At 45.0% G+C, this 23,779-nt stretch overlaps 1 protein-coding gene across 4 annotated transcripts in view; it reads left to right on the top strand.

The window, feature by feature from the left end:
• GSK3B (glycogen synthase kinase 3 beta) overlaps nt 1-23,779 on the top strand; it is a 228,490-nt gene that overhangs the window by 61,711 nt on the left and 143,000 nt on the right. For all 4 annotated transcript variants that reach the window (XM_034788614.1, XM_034788631.1, XM_034788605.1 and 1 more), the window contains exon 2: nt 14,670-14,863. In XM_034788614.1, the coding sequence (XP_034644505.1) occupies nt 14,670-14,863 (194 nt within the window). The remainder of the gene's footprint in view (nt 1-14,669; nt 14,864-23,779) is intronic.

Consider the following 23,779-nt stretch of genomic DNA (forward strand, 5'->3'; position numbering starts at 1 on the left):
AAGAGGCAAGTATCTACTCACTCGCAGTATTGCTCATTATTATGTGGCAACCCATGTACTTACTGTTACTTCCTATGGCATGTAGTGATTGAGAAAAGACAAACACCATAAAAATCAGTTGAGCTGCTTTCTTATTAAAGTCACAACGAGTTTCTGACTCCTTGATCCACTTCCCCTTATACAGTGTGATACTATAGCTGATTTTAAGAATATAATTGTGGTGTTTATTTCTACATTAAATTTATTTTAGGCAGCCCCCAGGTTTTCATTTTCTATGCATTGTAGATTTATGTATTGAAAATGCATAACACTACTCTTTAGAAGTTGTCAAGTTGCTAGATATGTTGAGGGCTTAGATCAGAGGTGGGCTCGTCCTGCCTGGCCCTCGAGCTCCCAGCTAGGGAAGCTAGTCCCCGGCCCCTCCCCCGCAGCCTCAGCTTGCCCTGCTGTCAGCGCTCTGGGTGGCGGGGCTGCAAGCTCCTGCCGGGCAGCGCGGCTGTGAGAGCCGCCGGGTGTAGTGTATTAAATTGCTCCCCCTAGGAATGTGCTACTTACGGAGCACCAGGACAGGCAGTTGTAAGTAGTACACTGTAAGTTGCACATTCCTACGGGGAGCAATTTAATACACTACACCTGGATAGGGAAGGCTGTGCCTCCCCAAACTGCCTGGCCCCTGCCCCCTATCTGCCCCCTTCCAGCAGCTCCCATTGGCCTGCAGCAGCGAACAACGGCCACTGGGAGCCGCAATCGGCCGAACCTGCGGAAACGGCAGGTAAACAAACAGGCCCGGCCCGCCAGGGGCTTTCCCCGCACAAGCGGCGGAACAAGTTTGGGAACCACTGTACTATGAATACATGAAGAGTAGTGAAATTGGTTGGTTAGGAGCTGAACAGCTGAAGGAACATAGGGCAAATAGTTCTGGATTTCTTCCAGAGTCATTCAGTAGAGTTTATGGGAGAGCAGTCTGACAAACAACAAATAAATCTTTCATAGTTTCTCATCTGGAGAAACATTTACAAAAAATTTGTGTGATGTTGCACTCTATATGATTTTATGAAAATATGCTAATGTAACTGGAATATGCTTCATGCAAAAGGTCTCTTGTTCAGGTATCATTACAAAGCTTATAATCTGAGTGTGATCATCCTATTTGTATAAATGTATCACTCTTATATCTGAAACTAGAAATATGAAATATAACTCTGAGGGGCCTATTGTAATTATGCAAAGTGTGGGCCATTAATGGTGGTTTGGAATCTTGATGACTCCCATTAACCAGGACAATTGTTTGTAGAATGGATCTGTTTTACATATAAGTCTTCCTGTATACGTGTGTGCTGGCAAGTGGGTAATGAAGTCTTACCGTGACATGTGATCATGTCACCTGAACTGGAATCCATCTTTAACCTAGTGCTTTTCCATTGAGAAGGTTGTGGTGGGGGGAATCCAGAGGGACAAAGGATTCCCGCCTTATGCAAAAGATATATGAATGGGTGGAACAGAACAAAGGGAGAGCCATCATGAGGAATCCCCTAGCTACCATGTGGACAAGGGGGATCCAGTGGACATAGTCTACTTAGATTTCCAGAAAGCCTTTGACAAGGTCCCTCACCAAAAGGCTCTTATGTAAATTAAGCTGTCATGGGATAAAAGGATAGGTCCTTTCATGGATTGAGAACTGGTTAATAGACAGGGAAGAAAGGGTAGGAATTAATGGTAAATTCTCAAAATGGAGAAGGGTAACTAGTGGCGTTCCCCAAGGGTCAGTCCTCGGACCAATCCTATTCAACTTATTCATAAATGATCTGGAGAAAGGGGTAAACAGTGAGGTGGCAAAGTTTGCAGACGATACTAAACTGCTCAAGATAGTTAAGACCAAAGCAGACTGTGACAAACTTCAAAAAGATCTCACAAAACTAAGTGATTGGGCAACAAAATGGCAAATGAAATGTAATGTGGATAAATATAAAGTAATGCATATTGGAAAAAATAACCCCAACTATACATACAATATGATGGGGGCTAATTTAGCTACAACAAATCAGGAAAAAGATCTTGGAGTCATCGTGGATAGTTCTCTGAAGATGTCCACACAGTGTGCAGAGGTGGTCAAAAAAGCAAACAGGATGTTAGGAATCATTAAAAAGGGGCTAGAGAATAAGACAGAGAATATATTATTGCCCTTATATGAATTGATGGTACACCCACATCTCGAATACTGCGTACAGATGTGGTAGTCTCATCTCAAAAAAGATATACTGGCACTAGAAAAGGTTGAGAAAAGGGCAACTAAAATGATTAGGGGTTTGGAATGGGTCCCATATGAGGAGAGATTAAAGAGGCTAGGACTCTTCAGCTTGGAAAAGAGGAGACTAAGGGGGGATATGATAGAGGTATATAAAATCATGACTGATGTGGAGAAAGTGGATAAGGAAAAGTTATTTACTTATTCCCATAATACAAGAACTAGGGGTCACTAAATGAAATTAATAGGCAGCAGGTTTAAAACAAATACAAGGAAGTTCTTCTTCATGCAGCGCACAGTCAACTTGTGGAACTCCTTACCTGAGGAGGTTGTGAAGGCTAGGACTATAACAGCGTTTAAAAGAGAACTGGATAAATTCATGGTGGTTAAATCCATTAATGGCTATTAGTCAGGATGGGCAAGGAATGGTGTCCCTAGCCTCTGTTTGTCAGAGGATGGAGATGGATGGCAGGAGAGAGATCACTTGATCATTGCCTATTAGGCCCACTCCTTCTGGGGCACCTGGCATTGGCCACTGTTGGTAGACAGGATACTTTGGTCTGACCTGGTACAGCCGTTCCTATGTCTTATGTCTTACCACCTGAGCTGGAACAAGAGCTGTACCAGGGGAAAGGTTTGTGCCCAGATTAGGAAGGTGTCCAGTCTGAGAAAAGAAACTTATTGAAACATCTCTAAGGGTGAGATTTTACCTGTATTCAGTTGTATTACTGTATTAGGTTTAGATTTGCATGTTTTATTTTATTCTGCTGGGTAATTCACTTTGTTCTGTCTGTTACTACTTGGACCCACTTAAATCCTACTTTCTGTATTTAATAAAATCACTTTTTACTTATTAATTAACCCAGAGTATGTATTAATACCTGGGGGGGGCAAAGCTTTATAAAGGGTAAAACGGATTTATTTGGGATTAGACCCCATTGGGAGTTGGGCATCTGAGTGTTAAAGACAAGAACACTTCTGTCAGCTGCTTTCAGTTAAGTCTGCAGCTTTGGGGCAAGTAATTCAGACTCTGGGTCTGTGTTGGAGCAGACGGGCATGTCTGGCTCAGCAAGACAGGGTGCTGGGATCCCGAGTTGGCAGGGAAAGTAGGGGCAGAAGTAATCTTGGCACATCAGTTGGCAGTTCCCAGAGGGGTTTCTGTGATCCAACCCGTCACAATAAGTTTCTTAGAAGCTTGTCTTTTGTTCCTAAAACTCAGAAAAGTTTCACTGGGAGTAACTGTCGATATTTGGCTATCTCAATTTACATGGGTTGTGTAACAGAGCGGGCACTCAAATACATTAGCTTTTATGTATGTATGAAGTTGGGGTAATATTCAGCTTGAAAGGGTCTTGATGGAGAACTTTGGTAGAGATTAAATGGTAAAATAAGTCTCAAGTTGTCATCAGGACACACTGCAAAATGGATTTATGGATTAAAATAGCATTTAATAGAGCTATAGCTTGTTAGTATAGTGTGCTCTCTTTTTCCAGGAGGAGATACCTGAAGAAGATACCTGCAGTCAGAACCTTGAAAGCAGGGGACATTAATGTTAGTGACTGAAATGTAGGGAGCAAGGAGTAAAGATCAGAGCAGTTGGCAGTTAGGACTTCTAGATTCTATTTCCAGTTCTGCATTTGACTCTTGGAATAACCTCTGCATCAGTAGACTTTGTGTGATACTTCACAGATACTAAACCTTACAACATCACTGAAAAGTCCTTTGAGGGCTTAAGGTGAAAAGTGCAGAAGAAGTGAAAAGTAGTATTAACATAGAGCAGTACCAGTTTCCCATCCATGCACATGTTCTGGATATTAAAAAGTCTATTTGCTTAGCTGGAGTTCGATTTTTATGATTGAGGAAGTTGTGCAGTCTCACATAGCTACAATAAAGATGGGCCATTCTGCCATTAGCACTTCAGTCTACTAGAAACCAACCTCTTTCACATTGTTGTGGACTCTTTCCCTGGGCGTGAGAGGTGCTTTGAAGATTGCTTGGTATTTGGAGGTTTGATCCTTTCTTTAGATTTTTTTCAGAAGAAATAATTTAAGTATTTTAGTTCTCTTATAGGCATTTTGCATTCAAAGGCCTCAAGATGTATTGGGTGCTTCTAGGACAAATGCTTTCCAGGGACCAATGAGTAGAACACTGAGGCCATGTCTACATGTACAAGCTTACAGCAACACAGCTGTGCCGCTGTAAGAGTGCTCATGTAGCCATGTTATGGAGTCGGGAGAGAGCTCTACTGCCAACATAGCTACTGCCACTCTTTGAGGTGGTTTTATTATGTCGGCGGGAGAATGTCTCTCGCCAACATAGCGCTGTGCTTACGAGCACTTATGTTGGCAAAATTTGTCAGTCAGAGTTGTTTTTTTCCACACTCCTGACCAACAAAAGCTTTGCTGACATAAGTGCCTAAGAGAAGTATAGAATAAAGTACTTAATTTCTCATTAAGTCTAAGTTTGGTATAATGCTTGTGGCTTTCACTACTACAAGTCACAACTCGCACATAGTGGTGAAGCCTTCTGAGAAGAATTAGTACTTTTAAAAGCCATTCCCTACTTAGTAGCTTCCCATCTATGCTGGGTTTAAAACCAATATTTCCCAGATATTTTAGGTAAAGGCTGATTAGCTGTCAAGTGCAAACAGTCAAATCTTGCTGCTTAGGCCCTAACTAAGACTAGGACACCCATACCACTATTGTATGGTTCTGCATGTACTGTTCAACTAAATATGTATGTATTTAGCTATGGAAAGTATATGATGAATACAGTGGCTAATGCATTGTGGACTCTTGGTGCTATCAGTATAAATAAATAATGTGTGTATATATTGAGTTTGTAAATATGTATTATGGTCAGAGTCAAGGTTGTGAAATGTGTAAGGTGAATTTTTAAAGGTAGGTAACACTGATGAACTGGAAGTGTAGTGGAATGTTTATAATTACTTGTACTGGTCATGTCCATACTTACTAATCCTTAGTGCTTGTAACTGTAAAGTTCTTACTATGCATTTGTAGATTAACCAGTGGAGCTACTTTAACTAGGGATTTACAGAGTTTTTGTGGAGGAAATTCCTAGGTTTTTATAAAAAGAAATACAAGGAAAAAGGAGTCTAGGCTTCCTTGGATCTCCTTAAAATATAAGCTGGTAGAGGCGCAATAGCTCTTAGCTGAGCTAGCTAACTACTTTAGTGCTTACATTTTTAAGCACTCAAGGATACAATTATGAGTTAGTTTTCTTGTAGTCCAAGGAGAATTTCAAGGAGCTGAATAGGTTCTAGTACCTATCAGCTCTGTGGGAGGTTAGCCAGGTAGCCAAGGACCCGTGGGTAATACTCTTTAAATCCAGCTTTTTTTGCCCAGGTACCTGGTGAAGGAGTGCCCCAGGAGAGTTTCTGCTGGCAGAGCGAGCTCCAGCTCTGAGAAGAGGCATTTGGACAGGTCTCCTGGCAGCTTTCTTTAAATCCTGCTCACTTTGCTTTCAACTTCTAAAATTTAAGTGCTTCAGAGTTTAACTGGCTTGTCTATAAACCAGTTCTCTTCTACTCCAAAATTTTAATAGCAAAGTTTGAAAAATTTACTAGATAATCTGAGGACTTCAGCCTACTAGCCAGGGGTGAAAAGTACTTGTGCCCCCCTTCCACCTGCTGCTTTTTCTTTTTCCTTTTCCTTTTCATATAATAGATTATGGGGCATCTCCTAGGGCTTGGGTACATGGGTTTTTTTAAACCAGATTAAGTGCACTATGACACAGTTCATTATAGCTCACTGACTCTGCATTTATTATGAATTCTGGAGTCCTCTTTCAAAGTGAACTAAATTTGATAATTAAGTTAGTTTGGTATATTGTTTGTATTCACACAGTACTGCTGTGCCCTACTTTAGCAGTCCTCCACTTGCTATCCCACACAGCTATGCGGGCAACCGTTTCTGACATGTTTGTTTACCTGTGTCACATTGACTGGATCCCTCCTCCCCCATTTAAAAACTGGCATGGTGCCAAAATTGGCCTATTTGCTCCTGGATTTGAGTATATCAGCATTGCTGCAATAGTACTCCAGAAGCCTTACAACATGCCTCCAGCAGCCTCTTGGAGCCATGCTGGAATCCTGGATCTCATTACCACTGGGGAAGAAGCATCTGTGCAGGAAGCTCTTGTGACCAACTAATGGAATAAAGCTTTTTGTGGACACTGCTAAGTAGAGGTCCATGAGGGCTCACAACTGGATAATAAAGCAAATAGCTGAGGAGAATGTACTGTACATTAAAACCAAGGATGCCAGGAAAAGGTACAGCAGTGGAAATGTGATTTGTGTGTTTTTGAGGAGCTACACAGGATTTTGATCAGTTACACCACTACTGAACCCTACAAGGTTGTGGACCCTGCTGCCCATTCTGCTGCCCTCCTCGATACCTCAAGGATGAGCACCAGGAGTCCTCAGACGATGAACAGTGATGAGCTGTCCCTGGAAAGCCAGGATCTCTTTGGGGCTCAGGACCCTGATGGCCAAGTAGGCAGTGAGCCTGATTCCCTGCCAGAAACCTAGGCCAGTATAGGATGCAACCTCAGCATGTAAATATCTATGTTTAAAACGTATTATGCTATACTGCCATGCTAGCTTCAGTTCCTGGTGCTCTATGGCCACAGATATTTTTGTTGGATGTGTGCTAGAAGCCATCGAGTCTCCAATCCCCACCTCCTTGGGCCCACACTTTGTCTCCAGTACATGTTTTCAAAATGGCACCTGCTCCAGCTGGGCAGTCAGCTTGTGTCTTGTTCTAAAGCCCCAACAATCAACTGTGTTCAAGCTCATACCACAGAAGGCACGTCCCCATCTACTACCTATTCTTTTCATTTCCTGCATCTGTCCTGCCCAATGAATGCCCTCCCCAAACCCCATTTGCCAGCTCACAATGGCAGCCGGCAGTATGCGGTCTGCAGGCTGCACTCCCTCCCACGGCAGATTCGAATAATGAAAACGTGCAAAATTGACAACAGTTTGCGCCACTGGTTACAGGAAAAGAAGTTTTGGATAGTATTGTCACTTTACATGAGGTAGACATGGACATTGCATGTCCATTAAGGTATTAAGACTACAGCTCCTGGCTGAGGTATAACGCCCTGTAACACGCATTCTTCCAGGAAAAGTGTTTTAGCTTAGGGATAACAAAGGTCTTAATGGCTTTTTCGCAAGCTTACATAGAGAAGGCAAATGTGCTGATTGTCTGAAGAAGAACACTGTTTTTCTTTGCACTTTCACCAATCTTCAGGGGAGATAACGAAGAATTGTTCAGTGTGGTCTGGACATTATGTGGGATAGCTTTATGATCATTTCCCTGGTATAGTTCATGATGCCCTTCCACTCCTGCTTGGTGAATCATTTCAGGGTATTTTGCTGGTCTGTCCTTTGCTTTATTGAATAAGGCTATTCTCTGTCTCCAGTCACCTGTATCAGTGTAACACTGAGAATCAGGACAGCCTAAAGGGGATTGAGGAGGGGATTACTATCTAGTTCACCTCTGAATGCCTCCCACTTACCTCTCTGAGACCATGCAAGCACTTACAAGGCACAGCAAAACTGCAAAACCAAACCAGGAAGGTAATTCCCAGCCTCCAAGGCACAATAGCAAACCAAACAGCATATACTTCACAGATAAAAAATTCCAATACAGTCGTCCTCATGTGTACACTACTTTCCAACTTTGAGATTCCCCCAAGACTGGGAAGAAAAGTCAGAAAGGTATATAAAAAATGCCTTCATAGCCCCTCTGGAATATGAACAATAACCGCTTGAGTTTTTCCTTACTCTCACAGCCACGGCCCCGTCAGCAGCTGAACCCTCAAAGACAGGGCCTTTACCAACAGCTGAGTGGATGACCAATCTGAAGGGGGAAGGAATAGAGAACTTGGGATGAAATGTTCACAGACCTCATTGCAGAGTCCCCCAAAACAGCAGAAAGATCAAGGCTGTACTTGAGAATGGAGAGGGGAAAAGAAATGGAGCTGTCCAGAGAGATCGTTGGGATGGCCAAAGACCGCATCATAGTGGCTAAGGACAGCAGGCAATGCAGTGCTGTAAACCGGGGCCTAGCTGTCTTCTGCAGCTTTGGGACAATACAGAACATCTGCTTCCTGTAGCCATGCTCTCAGAGGCCATTCCCTTTACAGACTCTCAGGCCAGTGAAACAGCCTAGCTCTCTTGAGTCATTGATTGCCCCTGATAACTTTGAGTCTAGCCCGTTCAACCCAGACAGCCAAAGAACAAGAAGTAGTAGAAGCAAGACATATACACCTCTACCCCGATAAAACGCTATTCTCGGGAGCCAAAAAATCTTACCGCGTTATAGGTGAAACCGCGTTATATCGAACTTGCTTTGATCCACTGGAGTGCGCAGCCCTGCGCGCCCCCCCCCGAGCACTGCTTTACCGTGTTATATCCGAATTCGTGTTATATTGGGTCGCGTTATATCGGGGTAGAGGTGTACTTGTCTGTGACTTGAATTCCTCGTCCCCTTGTTATGTTCTACCCTGCACTGTATCAATTTGAATTTCTGTTTCATGATTGTTGTAATTAAAGGTTTATTTCTGGTTGCTATGTAATTGAATTTTAACAGTTTTTATGATTAAATCTTCATAAAGAGGAGTCAGTGCAGTTTATACAGAAAATCCATAAATTTTAAATAATTTGTAAGGATTTACAAAAACCTATGCACAAGTAGAACTTGCCACTATGTTCTACTTCCTCTACCCATAAGCGAAAAATGCCAATATCATTCTGGAGTGTACTAACAGGAGTGTCTTATGTAGGACCTGGGTAGTAATTGTCCAGCTCCACTTGGCACTGGAGAGACCTCCGGTGGAGTACTGTGTCCAACTCTGGGTGCCACACTTAAGATGGGAACTAACTGGAGAGAGGCCAGAGAAAAGCAACAAAAGTGATAAATGGTTTAGAAAACCTGACCTATGAGGAAAGGTTAAAAAAACAGGGTATGTTTAGTCTTGAGAAAAGATGACTGAGGAGGGACCTGATTAAGAACATTCAAATATATTAAGGACTTCTTATAAAGAGGATGGTGATCAGTTGTTCTCCAGGTGCACTGAAGATAGGACAAGAAATAAGGGGCTTAATATGCAGCAAGGGAGATTTAGTAACATTAAGGAAAACTTTGCAGCTGTAAGGGTAGTTAAGCTCTGGACCAGGCTTCCAAGGGAAGCTGAATTTTCTGAAAGATCCTAGCATCATGGACCCTTCTAGGGGATCCTGATTTAGGTTTAGAAACCTGCTGCAGCAATCAACCAGCTCTTTGAGCACTGTGGAGAAATACCCCCTTCTGTTTATAAATTCTGAGCCCTGCCTATAAGAGAACTAAAATACTTAAATTATTTCTTCTGAAAATCTAAAGAAAGGACCAAAACTCCAGAAACCAAGCAATCTTCAAAGCATCTCTCACACCCAGGCAAAGAGTCCACAATAATGTGAAAGAGGCTGGTTTCTAGTACACTGAAGTGCTGGTGGCAGTATGGCCCATCTTTATTGTAACTATATGAGACTGCACAAATCCCTCAATGATAAAATTGAACTCCGGCTAAGCAAATAGCCTTTTTAATATCCAGAACATGTGGGAGGAGGGGGAAATAGACACACACATCCCATTAGTTGCCCCAATACAATTTGGGAATCCCATGTGTGCAAAGCCGTCAATACTTTGAGCATTACCAAACTTTATAACCCAGTGCAACAGTACCAGAACCATAGTAGCATCACACACCTATATGACATAAGAACTGCCATGCTGGGTCAGACCAAAGGTCCATCTAGCTCAGTATCTTGTCTTCCGACAGTGGCCAAAGCCAGATGCCCCAGACGGAATGAACAGAACAGGTAATCATCAAGTGATCTATCCCCTGTTGCCCATTCCTAGCTTCTTGGAAACAGAGGCTAGGGACACCATCCCTGCCCATCCTGATTAATAGCCATTGGTGGACCTATCCTCCATGAATTTATCTAATTCTTTTTTGAACCCTGTTATAGTCTCGGCCTTCATAGCATCCTCTGGCAAGGAGTTCCACAAGTTGACTGCATTGTGTGAAAAAATACTTCCTTTTTGTTTGTTTTTAAACCTGCTGCCTATTAATTTCATTTGGTGGCCACTAGCTCATGTGTTATAAGGAGTAAATAACACTTTCTTGTTTACTTTCTCCACACCAGCCATGATTTTATAGATCTCTATCATATCCCCCCTTAGTCATCTTTTTTCCAAGCTGAAAAGTCCCAGTTTTATTATTCTATCCTCATATGGTAGTTGTTCCATTCTCCTAATCCTTTTTGTTGTCCTTTTCTGAACCTTTTCCAATTCCAATATCTTTTTTGAGATGGGGCGACCACATCCGCACGCAGTATTCAAGATGTGGGCGTACCATGGATTTATATAGAAGCAATGTGATATTTTCGGTCTTCTTATCTATCCCTTTCTTAATGATTCCCAACATTTTGTTGGCTTTTTTTGACTGCTGCTGCACATAGAGTGGATGTTTTCAGAAAACTATCCACAATGACTCCAATATCTCTTTCTTGAGTGGTCACAGCTAATTTAGACCCCATCATTTTGTATGTATAGTTGTGATGGCCTCAAATGACTTGGCTTATTGCAGACTACTAAAATTCAGGGGTGGCCAGCTTCTAGCTGGCACTGGCAACCCCCTTCTTCACGAGCATGGGGCACCACACATTGGTATGCTGCCACCAGGGCCGGCTTTAGGAAGTGCGGGGCCTGATTCGAACAGTTTCGACGGGGCCCCGACAGGGATGACTAAAAAAAAACCAAAAACAAAAACACGTTAAAAAAAACATGTGGGGCTTGTACTCACCGGCCACGCTCCTAGTCTTTGGCGGTGGGTCCTTCACTCGCTCCGGGTCTTCAGCGGCACTGAAAGACCCGCCGCCAAAGACCCGGAGCGAGTGAAGGACCCGCTGCCAAAGACCTGGAGCGCCGCCGGGTGAGTAAAAATTAAAAAGGTGCCTCTAGCCAGGGAAGGGATTCTCTGCCACTTGCCCCCCCACTCTGGGCGACCCTGCCACTGGGCGCGGGGCCCTCTTAAGCGCGGGGCCCGATTTGGGGGAATTGGCGGAATTGGCCTAAAGCCGGCCCTGGCTGCCACTGCAAGTCCAGGGTTAGTTCAGCACATATCTCTCAGAAGGTTGCAGTTGCCAGCACAGTGGTCCATTGTTGGACCATTGGAGCATTGTTGGTCCATACTGCTTATAGCAATTCAAAAATGGCACTAGCGCAATTAGAAAGGAAGTATGGGTTGGAGATGGTGGAAAGATGGGATTTTAAAAAAAAAATCTGAACCCACCTGGTGTCTGCTACGAATCCCACAATACCCAGTGGAAAAAAAATCTCTGAATGCAAACTGCTAAGCAGTGAAGCAAAGGACCATAGGATATCCCCAGAGAATGCCATGCATTTAGTATGTCTCAAGCCACCGCTGTGCAATTCGGATGCGAATTGAAAGAGCACAGCCATCCCAGGTACACGCTATTAGTGCAGCTTGTGTATTGCACGTTAAATAAGGCACATCAAAGCAATCTGATTGATACCCCCATGTAGACAAGTCCTTATTCTCCATCTGTTTCCTCTTTTCTCACTCCCTGCACCCTTTTATCTATTTTCTTTTTCCAAATGTATTCTAACTTCTAGTTCCTCCCCTACTTCTTGTAAGCTCCTTAGGGTAGGGGCCTGTCTTCCAAGTATCTCTAGTGAAGTGCCTACCACATTTGTGTTGGTGGGTTCTTTTTTTAAAAATAAACCCTGACATCCACCCATCCTTCATGAATTTGAAAAATGTACCATACATCTAATAGTTGCAAGCTTAAACTAAATCAGTGGTTCCACTTTCCAGGAGTGATGCCCAAGTGAGAAATCAAGGTGCTCCCCAACTCCCCTTCAGCTGTTGGGAAAAGGAGAAAACTGGAATTCATACCAGGGTGCTGTCCAATGTTCCCTCCAATTTTCTCCATCTATCTACAAAATGAATTTTGTTATGTGCACCAATATCGAGGTAATGTGCGGATGTGTATCACCAGTAGAAACCAAAAACCTGGTTGTAATATATATTTTTAAAAAGTTACCATAGGAATAATTATTCCAGCCAGGACAGGTTAGGCACTTTAGTAATCATTACTCAAAGAATTAAATTTAAGCATAAGAGAGAAATAAAAATTATGAAATGCATAGACCAGTCAAAAAACTAAAATAACAAACTTTGAAACAATAAAATTACAGAGACTATATGTGCATTGCAGGAAGTACCAAGAAGTAACAACAGCAACAACACAAGTGTGTGTGTGTGTGTGTGTGTGTGTTTAGAGAGGTGTGTGTGCGCGTGTGCGTGCTGGCTGCTGGGGAAGTCTGAGACTCTGCGCTGTCTCGTTAAGGCACTCACTCACTGCTGGAAGGCTTGTTCAGACTGCATCTGATCTCCTGCTCCTGAGCCCTTTCCTCCTTTCCTGGCTCTGCAGAGATGGGGAACGTGGGCGGGGAGGGGGACACCCTGACATCAGTCATCCCCCTCCCCCCAAACTCTGCACAGCAAGCAGGAGTGTCTGGAAACCGTTTGCCAAGACTCCAAGGCAGAGGGCAGGAGCAACGTGGCTGCAAAGCCGTGGCGGGAGGGGCACCTGAACGCACACTGTTTGGATGTGCGCGGCTCTGCTAATGAAGTGCGTGCCACTTGATTAACTGCTGGGAGCTGTGCGACCATGCAGCTTAGAGGGAACACAAGTGCTGTCTGAAGACTTTGCTTAGTGGTTCCATCTCTTCTAGCCTTTGGCTAGTAGGTGAGCTAATCATTTTGAAACCTCATGTGTGTTCCTGCCCCTTCTGACTGCTGAAAGGGAGAAATAACATTCATTCTCAAGACAGTGACATTGACCTGATTCTGTATGTTTGACTGCTGCTGGTCACAGGATTCTCAGTAGTAGCAGTGAAAAAGGAAAGCTAGATTCTGCAGAAATTGGTGGTATTTGCCTGGAAGAGATTGTTACTTCCACAGGTGAATGGACTTTTCAAACTCACATTTTAAAAAGGTCATGCTTACTGCTTGGGTCCTTGATCTACTAGATTGTCCCTCCCTCTTAGCTCTCACTACCTTATAAAGAAGGGGAGTTAGGTATCCTGCAGAGTTAGGAGCTTTTGTAAGGTAGCAAGAACTGAAGGGGATAACCAGGTAGCTCAGGGACCCTGGAGAATTAGCAGCTTTCCAGAACACAGGGAGCTAAGGGTAGGGATAAAGGCTTATTCACCACTTCCATGTCTTCTGGGACTTTAAAGAAACTGACTCAACTGAGACAGTTACGTGTTTATGCATTTGATTTTAGAGCTGAACGTTTAAAGAGCGTAAAACAATGTGTAAACTTTTACACACAGCTTTGCTGACAGTAATCCAATAACTGTGAACACTGAGTAACTTTACTATTTAAAAAACATTTTTCTAATACATATGTTATGCATGAGTATGTAAATTTGTAGATTTTAGAAATGGTGCAGTCCCTGAGGGAAGGGAATCAAAGAATCATAACACATCTTGTGGATTTGAAAAATGAATCACTTTAAACATTTATCCTAAACTTTTGAAACTCCATAAAATTATTTTTCTTAAACTAAAATGACTACAAAATGTATAGGGCTAGCTTGTTACTATTAAAAGTGTGGGGGTGAGAGGGAGCATTTTGTCAAATAAGGCTTTGTTTGCATTGGGAATTTATCTCGGTTATGCTCATTAGTAGCTAGCCACCAGTGTAAGTGAAGCAGTGCAAATGCCTAGTGTAGGTAGGTCAAGTTGTTATAAACTTTAGTTTGTATAGATGCAGCTTGATCTGGTTTCAAATCGAGTTAAGCAGCAATGGTGCAGTCTGTCTATGGTAGTGGGGTTACACTGGTGCAGCTAAACTGGTGTCTGGGTACTGAGGGCTGAACTCCCCAGTATAGACAAGGTTTTAGGCTCTTAATGGATTGCGGATTGCAGTCTTAACTGAGGAGTTGTGACAAGCACTTCCAAAGTTGTTGTTGTTTGTAGCTAGATATATATGTTTGAAGGAAAGAGTTCTTGCTCTACTGGTTAAATTGGCAATTTGGTTGCAATAGTTAAAATATTGGGAAGTGGATTGATGTTTGTTTTAGCAATATAAATAACAAACTGTATTGCATGGAAGAAGTTAGATGTACCAGTGTACCATTTTCTATCTCACTAAATATGTGCCAAACAGTATATTACATTTTTCTTTGCATGGTTTCCTTTCCCTTCCCTGTCATGTTAAGATAGAGTAACTTTACTCAGTTTTGAACTATCTTCAGTGATAGTCTGTCTGTCTACTCTCACTCATGCACGTTTCTTAACTCAATGTTCTCTGCTTTTCCAGGAGATAAAGATGGCAGCAAAGTGACTACGGTGGTGGCAACTCCTGGACAGGGTCCGGATCGACCACAAGAAGTTAGCTATACAGACACCAAAGTGATTGGAAACGGATCTTTTGGTGTTGTGTATCAAGCCAAACTCTGTGATTCAGGAGAGCTTGTGGCCATTAAGAAAGTTCTTCAGGACAAAAGATTTAAGGTGAGATTTATATGAAACCTAGATTGTTCTTTAAAAATATTCTTGTATTTCTGCTCTTTCTGATTGCAGGTTCTTTGGTGACTTGCTTTTCATTTATCAGAGGGGTAGCCGTGTTAATCTGGATCTGTAAAAAGCAACAGAGAGTCCTGTGGCATGCATCCGACGAAGTGGGCATTCACCCACGAAAGCTTATGCTCCAATACATCTGTTAGTCTTAAAGGTGCCACAGGACTCTCTGTTGCTTTTTGCTTTTCATTGGTATACATAGACATAATATTGTAACTTGAATTGCTATCATTATAATTTATTTTGCTTTGTGCATAGGAAGAAGTTTGAAGTCCTAATTTGAAGGTGTTAGTGACATTTCTTGTATCAAAGTATTTGTGGTCCCAGGTTGGGTTCCAGTAGCAAACAATTAACCAGGGGAAATAGGGAAAAGTTCTTCATTAAAAGTATTTTTTGACATGAGGAAACTGTCCTGATCATTAGTAGATAAGCAAGTGGGAGAGGATGGGGATGGCAAAGGCCATTGAGCTTTGTTCTAGATAGCTCTATTTACAAAGCTAGGCTGTGTGGAGGGCCCTTCTCAAGCAGTGAGAGAGGCCCCGCACCAAGTGAGGAGGCAGTAGACAGAATGAGCACAGGGAAGTTGGGACTCAGTGAGAGTTAGGCGTTAAGGGAAGTTAGATCTCTAAATTTAATTACTTAGTCTATCTAAACCTCAGTATTAATAATAAGAAAACACACACAGTTAATCCATCTGTACTCAGTTTAAATGCACCCTAACTATGGAGGGAGAAGGCAAGCAGTGGATTAATCAGGATAGGTGCCACTCAGTGTATTGTTCCAAGTATTGCAGCTGTTTTGGTCCCACGATATCAGAGGGATAAGGTGGGTGAGGTAATATCTTTTTATTTAACCAACTTCTGTGGGTGAAAGAGACGAGCTTTCAAACTACAGAGCTCTTTTCAGGTGGTCTTATATTGCACAGAGCACTTGCTTTTTGGTCAAGTGGTGTATATCTGCACTAATGCAAGCAGCTCGTGGCCCTCAGAGCCCAGGTACAGCATCTTGAGGCCAGTGTTGCTGGACCTTAGGAGCATCTAGAAATGGTATGTAGGGACAGGATAAGTGTGAATATTGTTGGCATGGTCCAGATACAAGACTTCTAAGACCAAATAAGCAAAAGGTGCAAGTTAAAGAGAAATGGTCAATTTGAAAATCAAATTTTCATCTTAAAGTTGGACACCTATTTGTAACAAGAAGTAACACCTCAGATTTATTTCCCCCAACCTAAGCTGTCTGTCTTGTTTTTTTTTCCAGTTTGCTTAGTTTGTGCATTTGGCAGCACTTTGTGTATAGTCATTTTCATTGTTGGTGGTTGTACTTCTGGTTTCCTGTCATAGCATGATGACATCACTCTCATGGACCGCTTTGCCAGGGCTCACGTACATGCTCTTTCTCAGGCCTTGCAACGCGGTTGTTACCAGTAATGGCATCAGCAAACCTGAATGGCACTGAATAGGCAGAGACAGGCAAGCACACCAAAAAGGGGGACAGAAGGATATATCTATATAAGGAATCTTGCACTCATTTAAAGCATTTTGTTTTAACTCTTCTGAGTGAGAAACCAGAAATGTAACTTTTTGCATTGTTCTTCTGTCTACCAGAGTGCCATTCCTGAGCCTTTTACACATCTGGTAATGTCTGGCTTGGGAAGGCGTGCAGCGTATTGTGAGGGCAATGAAGAGAGAATTCTATGGATAGGGATTAGGTAAATGGTAGGGCTAGTATGTTTTGAGAGAGAGGTATTACAATCCTCTTTTTGTGTGTTTTCAGGGGAGGCCAGTTAACTAATACCACTGCTAATGTTATAATTGTAAAATGCAAGGTAGTACATCGGACCAAATTCTTTGCTGCGTTACAGCTTGTGCATTTCCATGGACTTTACTGGAGTTTCACTGGGCTTAAAAGTCAGAATTTGGGCCAGAGTGCTAGTTTCTGTGGGTCAAACTCTTTAAGATATTAGCAGTTGTAACAGTTAAGTGATCTCATCTTTTCTTTATAAATCAGCATGGGTAGTTGTGTGATGCACTTAAATATGGGCAGTTGTTACTTCTTCAATAACAGTGATGCAGTGCAGTAATGTTCCTAAGTTATAGCTTCTAACTTTTCAACTTCCTTTAAGCAATTAAGAGAAAATAAATTGTTTTCCCTATTCATTCAGGAAAGGCTCCTGACTTCAGCAGGATTGCTCACTTGAAGTGAGCACAGTATTATGATCCTCCTCTTTATTGGCTCCTAGCTAATGGGTTAGGCAAGATGTGTAGCAGCAGTATATATGTCCAGTTTGCAAAGGCCTAATATTTCCTGGCTAGGTAGAAGTAGTGGTAGGTTTATACAAAGATTTTAAGAATAAGCAACAATCATTTAGATTGTAGGTTCCCTAGGATGGGACCCAAGTCTTTCCTTTATGTTGTACAGCACCAAGCACACTGTCAGCTGAACAAGGTGTGCAATTTTGCTAGACTTATTGGATGTACACACCAGTTCGATATATAAAGCTGAAGGCTAAATCACACTGGCCACCCAAGATGTTAGGGCATCAAGCACCACTGCTGCTCTTGCGGTGCCATGGCTTTTATTTTGGGGAAAGTGTGTGTGTACACATGCACATGTATATCAGTGTCTGTAAGTTCCATATCTGATTCCAGAATTGAACTTGATCATCCCCATGGGAGGCACCTGCTGGGGCTTGGGGCTTCAGCCCTGCATGGAGTGGGGTTTTGGGGCTTCAGCCCTGGGGGGCACGCCAGCCAGGCAAGGCAGCAGCAAACAGCTGGGAACTGCAGGGAGGGGCTGCTGCTTTAGCTCCGCTGGGAGCTAACACCTGGGAATGGCAAGGAGGGGCTGCTGAGAGTAAGGGGGGGGGAGGGGCATGACTCAAGCTGCTGGGGTGGGGGGAACCTTTACATTGTATCGCTCCACTCTCTCAGCAAGCACCAGTAGCCTTTGGCAGAAGCCTCTAGCCTAGGATGACCAGATCACCACACTAAAATATTGGGACACATTGGCCACGCTCACAGTCCACCCCTGCTCCTCCCGGGCTCCGCCCCCACTCTGCCCCCGGTCCCGCTCCCTCCCCACTCGGCCCCNCCTCCCGGGCTCCGCCCCCACTCTGCCCCCGGTCCCGCTCCCTCCCCACTCGGCCCCCCGACCGCGCCCTTCCTCATCCGCTGGCTTGCTGCATCCCTTCTCAGTCCCCCACCCACCGCTCGCCTCCCCACCCGCCACTCACCCTTACGGCGCTGACTTCCCCTCTCCCGGGTGAGTGCTTGCCCACCCCCCGCCTCTTTCCGTCCTTGCCCCGCCCTCATTCCACCCCCTTCTCCCAAGTCTCTGCCCCTGCCCTGCCTCTTCTCCGCCTCCTCCCATGAATGCGCCGTGTACCCCTTCCCTCCTGGAAAGCACGGTTTGGTGGCGGGAAGCGCTGGAGTGGGGGAGGAGCAGGAACATTGCACGCTGGGGGAAGGGGAGAAAAGGAGGTGAGATGGGGGGAGTTTGGGTGCAATTTTTCCCCGTGGGTGCTCCGGAGCACCCACAGGGTCAGCGCCTCCCTCCCGCTTGCCTCCTTACCTGAATATCGGGACAAATGGCGTCCTGATCATACATTGATCGGGACGTGGGACAAAGGGTTAAATATCAGGACAGTCCCGATTTTATTGGGACATCTGATCATCCTACTCTAGCCCCACCATCCCACTACAGGGCAGAAGTCCTGAGCGTTTTTCCCCCCCCCGGCCCCCTGCCACACACAGTCTGATAGGTGGAGAATGGGGGCGGTGGGAGGGGAATCTGTGGGCTGCACTTAAACTGTAAAAGAGCTGCATATGGCTCTCGAGCCACGGTTTGGCCACCCTGGCATAGTTTAACAAGTGTAATACCGAGGGCACTCCTACTAAATTGAACCTATCATCTTTTTTCTGGGTAATATGTGCTATTCTCCAAATCTGTGCCTACGGAACTGAGAACTGCTGTATTTGATAGATTTGTGTGTATGTAAGAGAGAGAGATGGGATCTGTGGAATCTTTGAGGGCTGATTGTTGGACATTCCTCAACGCTTTCTTGGAAAAAGAATACTCTTCTGAAGGGCAGATTAGACAGTCTTGCCTTGGACAATTGCTTTAGCCACTCTTGGCTGAGTTGGAGGCTGCAGTGGAACAAAAAGTTGCAGAACATATACATATATGAACCCTCAAAAGTTTGCATATTGGTAGCAGATGTTGCCTGTGTGGAAGAAAGACCATGGTGGCTGGAACAACTTTTCAAAAGCGTGCATTCCTTTTATTGCCAAAGAGCAGTAAACAAACTCAATCACTGCCTCTAAAAATTAGTTTAATATGATGGCCTGTGCCCAGATCAGAAGCTTGACATGGCAGGTTTTAAACTGGACAGTGGACTAGTAAATGTACAAAATAGAACATTCTTGCTACTGGCTTGACAGAGAAAGAGCTAGATGTAATCCTCAGGAGTCTCTTATTCCAATTTGTGTGTCTTAAAACCTCAATCCATGGAGGTAGTTTGTTGAGGCTTTGCTTCTCAACCACAGTTAGCTTGGAACTCTGTTGTGCTTAAATACCTGTGTTCTTAGGGCACATCTACACTGGCAAAGTTACAGTGCCGCTCAGAGCACTGAAGGGAAACCACTGTTGTGTGTTCACACTGTCAGCTGCCTGCGCAATAGTGTGTTCACACTTGCGGAACTTGCAGCGGTATTCGGAACAGTGCACTCTGGGCAGGTATCCTACAGAGTACATCTTTCTCTTCTGCCGCTAAGACTTGTGGGAAGGTGGAGGGGGTCGCGGGGCATCTTGGGTCCTGTCCCAATGACCCGTGATGCATTGCGTCACATCCCAGAAATCCCTGTGCTTCCCTTCGCATTTGGCGCCATCTTTCAACGGTTTGTGTACTGTGCGCCCTGCCTCTTCGGGCTGCAGGAATGGATCCCGAACTGTTGACCAGTATGCTGCTCGCTCTGACCAACACATCACAAGTGGCAGTGGAGTTATTCCTTAAACTACAAAGGAAGAGGAGTGCGACATTGATCTCTCCATGTGTAGTAAGCTACGACATGAGCTTGTTTGTGGCATTCACGGAGGTGCTGACCACATTGGAACTCCACTTTTGGGCTCGGGAAACAAGCACTGACTGGTGGGATCACATAGTTATGCATGTCAGGGATGATGGGAAGTGGCTGCAGAACTTTCGGATGAGGAAAGCCACATTCAGGGGACTGTGTGGTGAGCTCTCCCCAGCCCTGCAGCAAAAAGAACACAAGAATGAGAGCTGCCCTGTCATTGGAGAAGCACGTGGCGATTGCACTGTGAAAGCTGGCTACTTCAGACTGCTATCGATCGGTCGCTAACCAGTTCGGAGTGGGAAAGTTGACCACTGGACTTGTGTTGATGAAAGTGTGCAGGGCCATTTTTTTCACATCGTGCTCCAAAAGACCGTGATTTTTGGCAACCTGCTTGACATTGTGGCTGGCTTTGCATAAATGGGCTTCCCTAACTGTGGAAGGGCGATAGATGGCATGCACATTCCAATTCTGGCACCAGACCATCTAGCCACCAAGTACATTAATCGCAAGGGGTATTTCTCAATGGTTCTCCAGGCGCTTGTGGATCACCGTGGGCGTTTCATGAACATTAACGCAGGCTGGTCCGGAAAAGTGCATGACACATGCATCTTTCGGAACACTGGCCTGTTCAGGAAGCTGCAAACAGGGACTTTCTGCCTGGACCAGAAGATCACCGTAGGGGAAGTAGAAATGCCCATTGTGATCCTGAGAGACCCTGCCTACCCCTTAATGCCGTGGCTTATGAAGCCATACACAGGGCAACTTGACAGCAGCAAGGAGCCGTTCAACAACAGGCTGAGCAAGTGCAGAATGACTGCTGAGTGTGCATTTGGCTGTTTAAAAGCCTGCTGGCGCTGCCTCTTTGGGAAGCTGGACCTGGCCGATGACAATATTCCTATGCTTATAACCATGTGCTGTACGCTTCATAATATTTGTGAAGGGAAGGGTGAAGGCTTCACTCAGGGCTGGACTGCAGAGCTCAGTGTCTGGAGGCTGAGTTTGAACAGCCAGAGACCAGGGCTATCAGAGGGGCACAACCTGGGGCCATAAGGATGCCTTGAGGCAGCAATTTGAAACTGAAAGCCACTAATATTTGTTGCTATGCTCGGGAGTGCAGTGCTTGTAATGCTAGGAGGTGATTGGTGCACATGATGCAATAAGCGGGTTTAACATAATTTGTTTGTTGCTTTGCAGTGCTCTTTTTGTTTTCAGTTAATAGAATAAAGATTGCTTTCAAACCAACACAATTCTTTTATTAAAAGACAACTGGAGGAGAGAGTTAAACCAAAAAAAAACCATCAGCAGGGAGGGGGATGAGGAAGGGAAGGTCCTAGGAGTCGTCATCCCAGGATGGCAAAATATTTGTGTATGTCCAAGAATCATATCCAACCTTCTCCTTTGGAGTATGATGCAAGGGGTACTGTACTTCAGCAAGGCCAAACTGCAGAAGGATGGGCATTGAATGCAGTGGGTAGCAGGAGTCCACAGGACTGTGCGGGGGGGAGGAAGAGGCATGGAATGTCGCGGATATAGACTGCAGCCAGGAGGTTGATGAGTGTGTTGGCAGTGTCTGGGGGGCTCATGGGAAAGAGTTTTGTGGCAGCAGCTGCAGGGGAGGGTGGGTGCTGCTCCATGGCTTCATTCGGGCATGCCGCGTTCTCCTTTTGGTCCCTCTTCTCATTGTCCCGCCTCTTCTTCAGTTCCTGTCTTTCGGCGGTGGAGTGCATCATAACTTCACGCAGAAAGTCCTCCTTAGTTCTTCTTGGCTGCTTTCTAATTCTGCGCAGACATTCAGCCGCCTATAACTGAGAGGGAGGCTGGGCTCCCAAGCTCATCTCTGTGAAGTTTAAATGCAGCATTTTACAGAAGCGGTATTGTTTGCAACACACACAACACTGATTCAGTGATTTAAAACACAGCCAGTATTCACACACCTGTCACTAACTCGCTGATCCCAGGCAAGCACACATGAGCCACAAGACCCCCAAAATGGTGAGTAGCCACAAGGGCAGGGTAAATCACTCTTCCCGGGCCCTACTGTACACTGGGCACGTGGCTTTTGGGGAGAGCCAGCACTGGGGGGGCGGGGGTTGATAATCATTCCTGTCCCCACACTTTCCACGGGATGTGATCATCATGGAAGATATCTCGCTGTTGATGGTGAGCAGGGAATCAAGGGAGGGTCTTCTCGAAGCCTGCAGCTTCTGCCCTGGTACCTATGCGGCTTGCCTGTGTGCAGCATTGGTCCCTGCCCCACCCCCGTGATGGCGCTGTGGCTTGGGAAAGTTACCCTTAATGGGGCAAGAAACACAGCAGCTCTGCCGAAGAACCTGTGGTAGCGGATTGTCCAGTATCTCCACGAGAGTTTCCTGGAGTTTGCTGTGACGTCAGGGAGTCAATCAGCAGCCTGTTCCGCAGCGCAGACTAGCCTGTTTCTGCAACCCTCCTGCCCCTAACAACTCGCTTTAGCAATTTCCAAAATTAGTTCCGCTTACCAGGGGCCTCCTCTCCTGTTTGCATTTCGCCAAGATCTGACTGTTGTGACTGGCTAGCCTCCTCCGGGGTAGAAAAGAGCTCCTGACTGCATGCATCTCTGGCCTCCGAGTCATCCTCTGCCTCTGGGTCCCCCTCCCTCTCCACATCATCAGCCAAGATTTCCTCCTCCTGGCTTGGTCCACTCTTAAGTGGCACGTGAGCCATCGAAGTATCCACAGTGATCTTTGTAGTGGAGGTGGGGTCGCCGCCGAGTATTGCATCCAGCTCTTTGTAGAACCAGCAGCTCCTGGACACAGCACCAGAGCAGCAGTTTACCTCCCGCACCTTGTGGTAGGCGTTCCGCAGCGCCTTCACTTCGATTCTGTACTGCAACGTGTCCCAGTCATGGCCCCTTTCTGTCATGCATCATGAAATCTGTCCGTAGGTATCATAATTCCAACGGCTGGAGAGGAGCTGGGACTGGACATCCTCCTCTCCCCAAATTCTGAGGAGGTCCAGCAGCTTGGCATTGCTCCAAGTGAGGGATTGCCTGGTGCAGATGCAGGACTGGCTACCTGGAAAGATGCGCTCAGACCACTGCACACATCACCGAGCAAACAGGAAAGGAACTTTCAAATTTCTAAAAGATTTACGGGGTGGAGATGACGGTCACCTGAGGGTAGGGCAGTAGAATTCAAACCGATGACCAGAGAGGTGAGAACAGGCATTGTGGGACACCTCCCAGAGGCCAATCGCAGCGCTGTAATTGCCACGGTATCTATACTGGTACCGCAGTGCTGTAGCCCTGGAGCAGAAAGTTCTACGCCTCTTGGGGCGTGGTTTTTTTTTTTTTTTTTTTTTAGCGCTGCACACTAAGTGGCTTGGCAGTGTGTACACCTCGGGACTTACAGCGCAGAAAGCTGCTTTACTGCACACAAACTTGCCAGTGTAGACAGGTCCTTATTCTCTTACTCCATGTGTCCGAAGGGCTGGATATATAATAGATGATGCAGGTCTGACTGTTACTAAAACACAAGGGCTGGGGAGGGGCTCTCTAGTTCAGTGGTTTGGCATGTGGAGAGAATGGAGCTTGTACTGAGGAGACTGGGATTTAAATTTTCTTTATGGCTGGTGAGGTTGGACCGGAAATTAATTAGTTTGGGAATGCAAAATTAATCAGCTGTAGTTAGCCTGGGGGATGAGAAGGAAGGGTTTGTAATCTGCAGGTTTGGTAGTGGCTCTACAGTGTGGAAATCTGTTCATTGATGGGGAAATATCTGGCATAGGAAGGTGTTTTCCC

This window comes from Trachemys scripta, chromosome 1 (genome assembly GCF_013100865.1).
Source record: "Trachemys scripta elegans isolate TJP31775 chromosome 1, CAS_Tse_1.0, whole genome shotgun sequence".
In the NCBI taxonomy this organism is placed as follows: Eukaryota; Metazoa; Chordata; order Testudines; family Emydidae; genus Trachemys; species Trachemys scripta.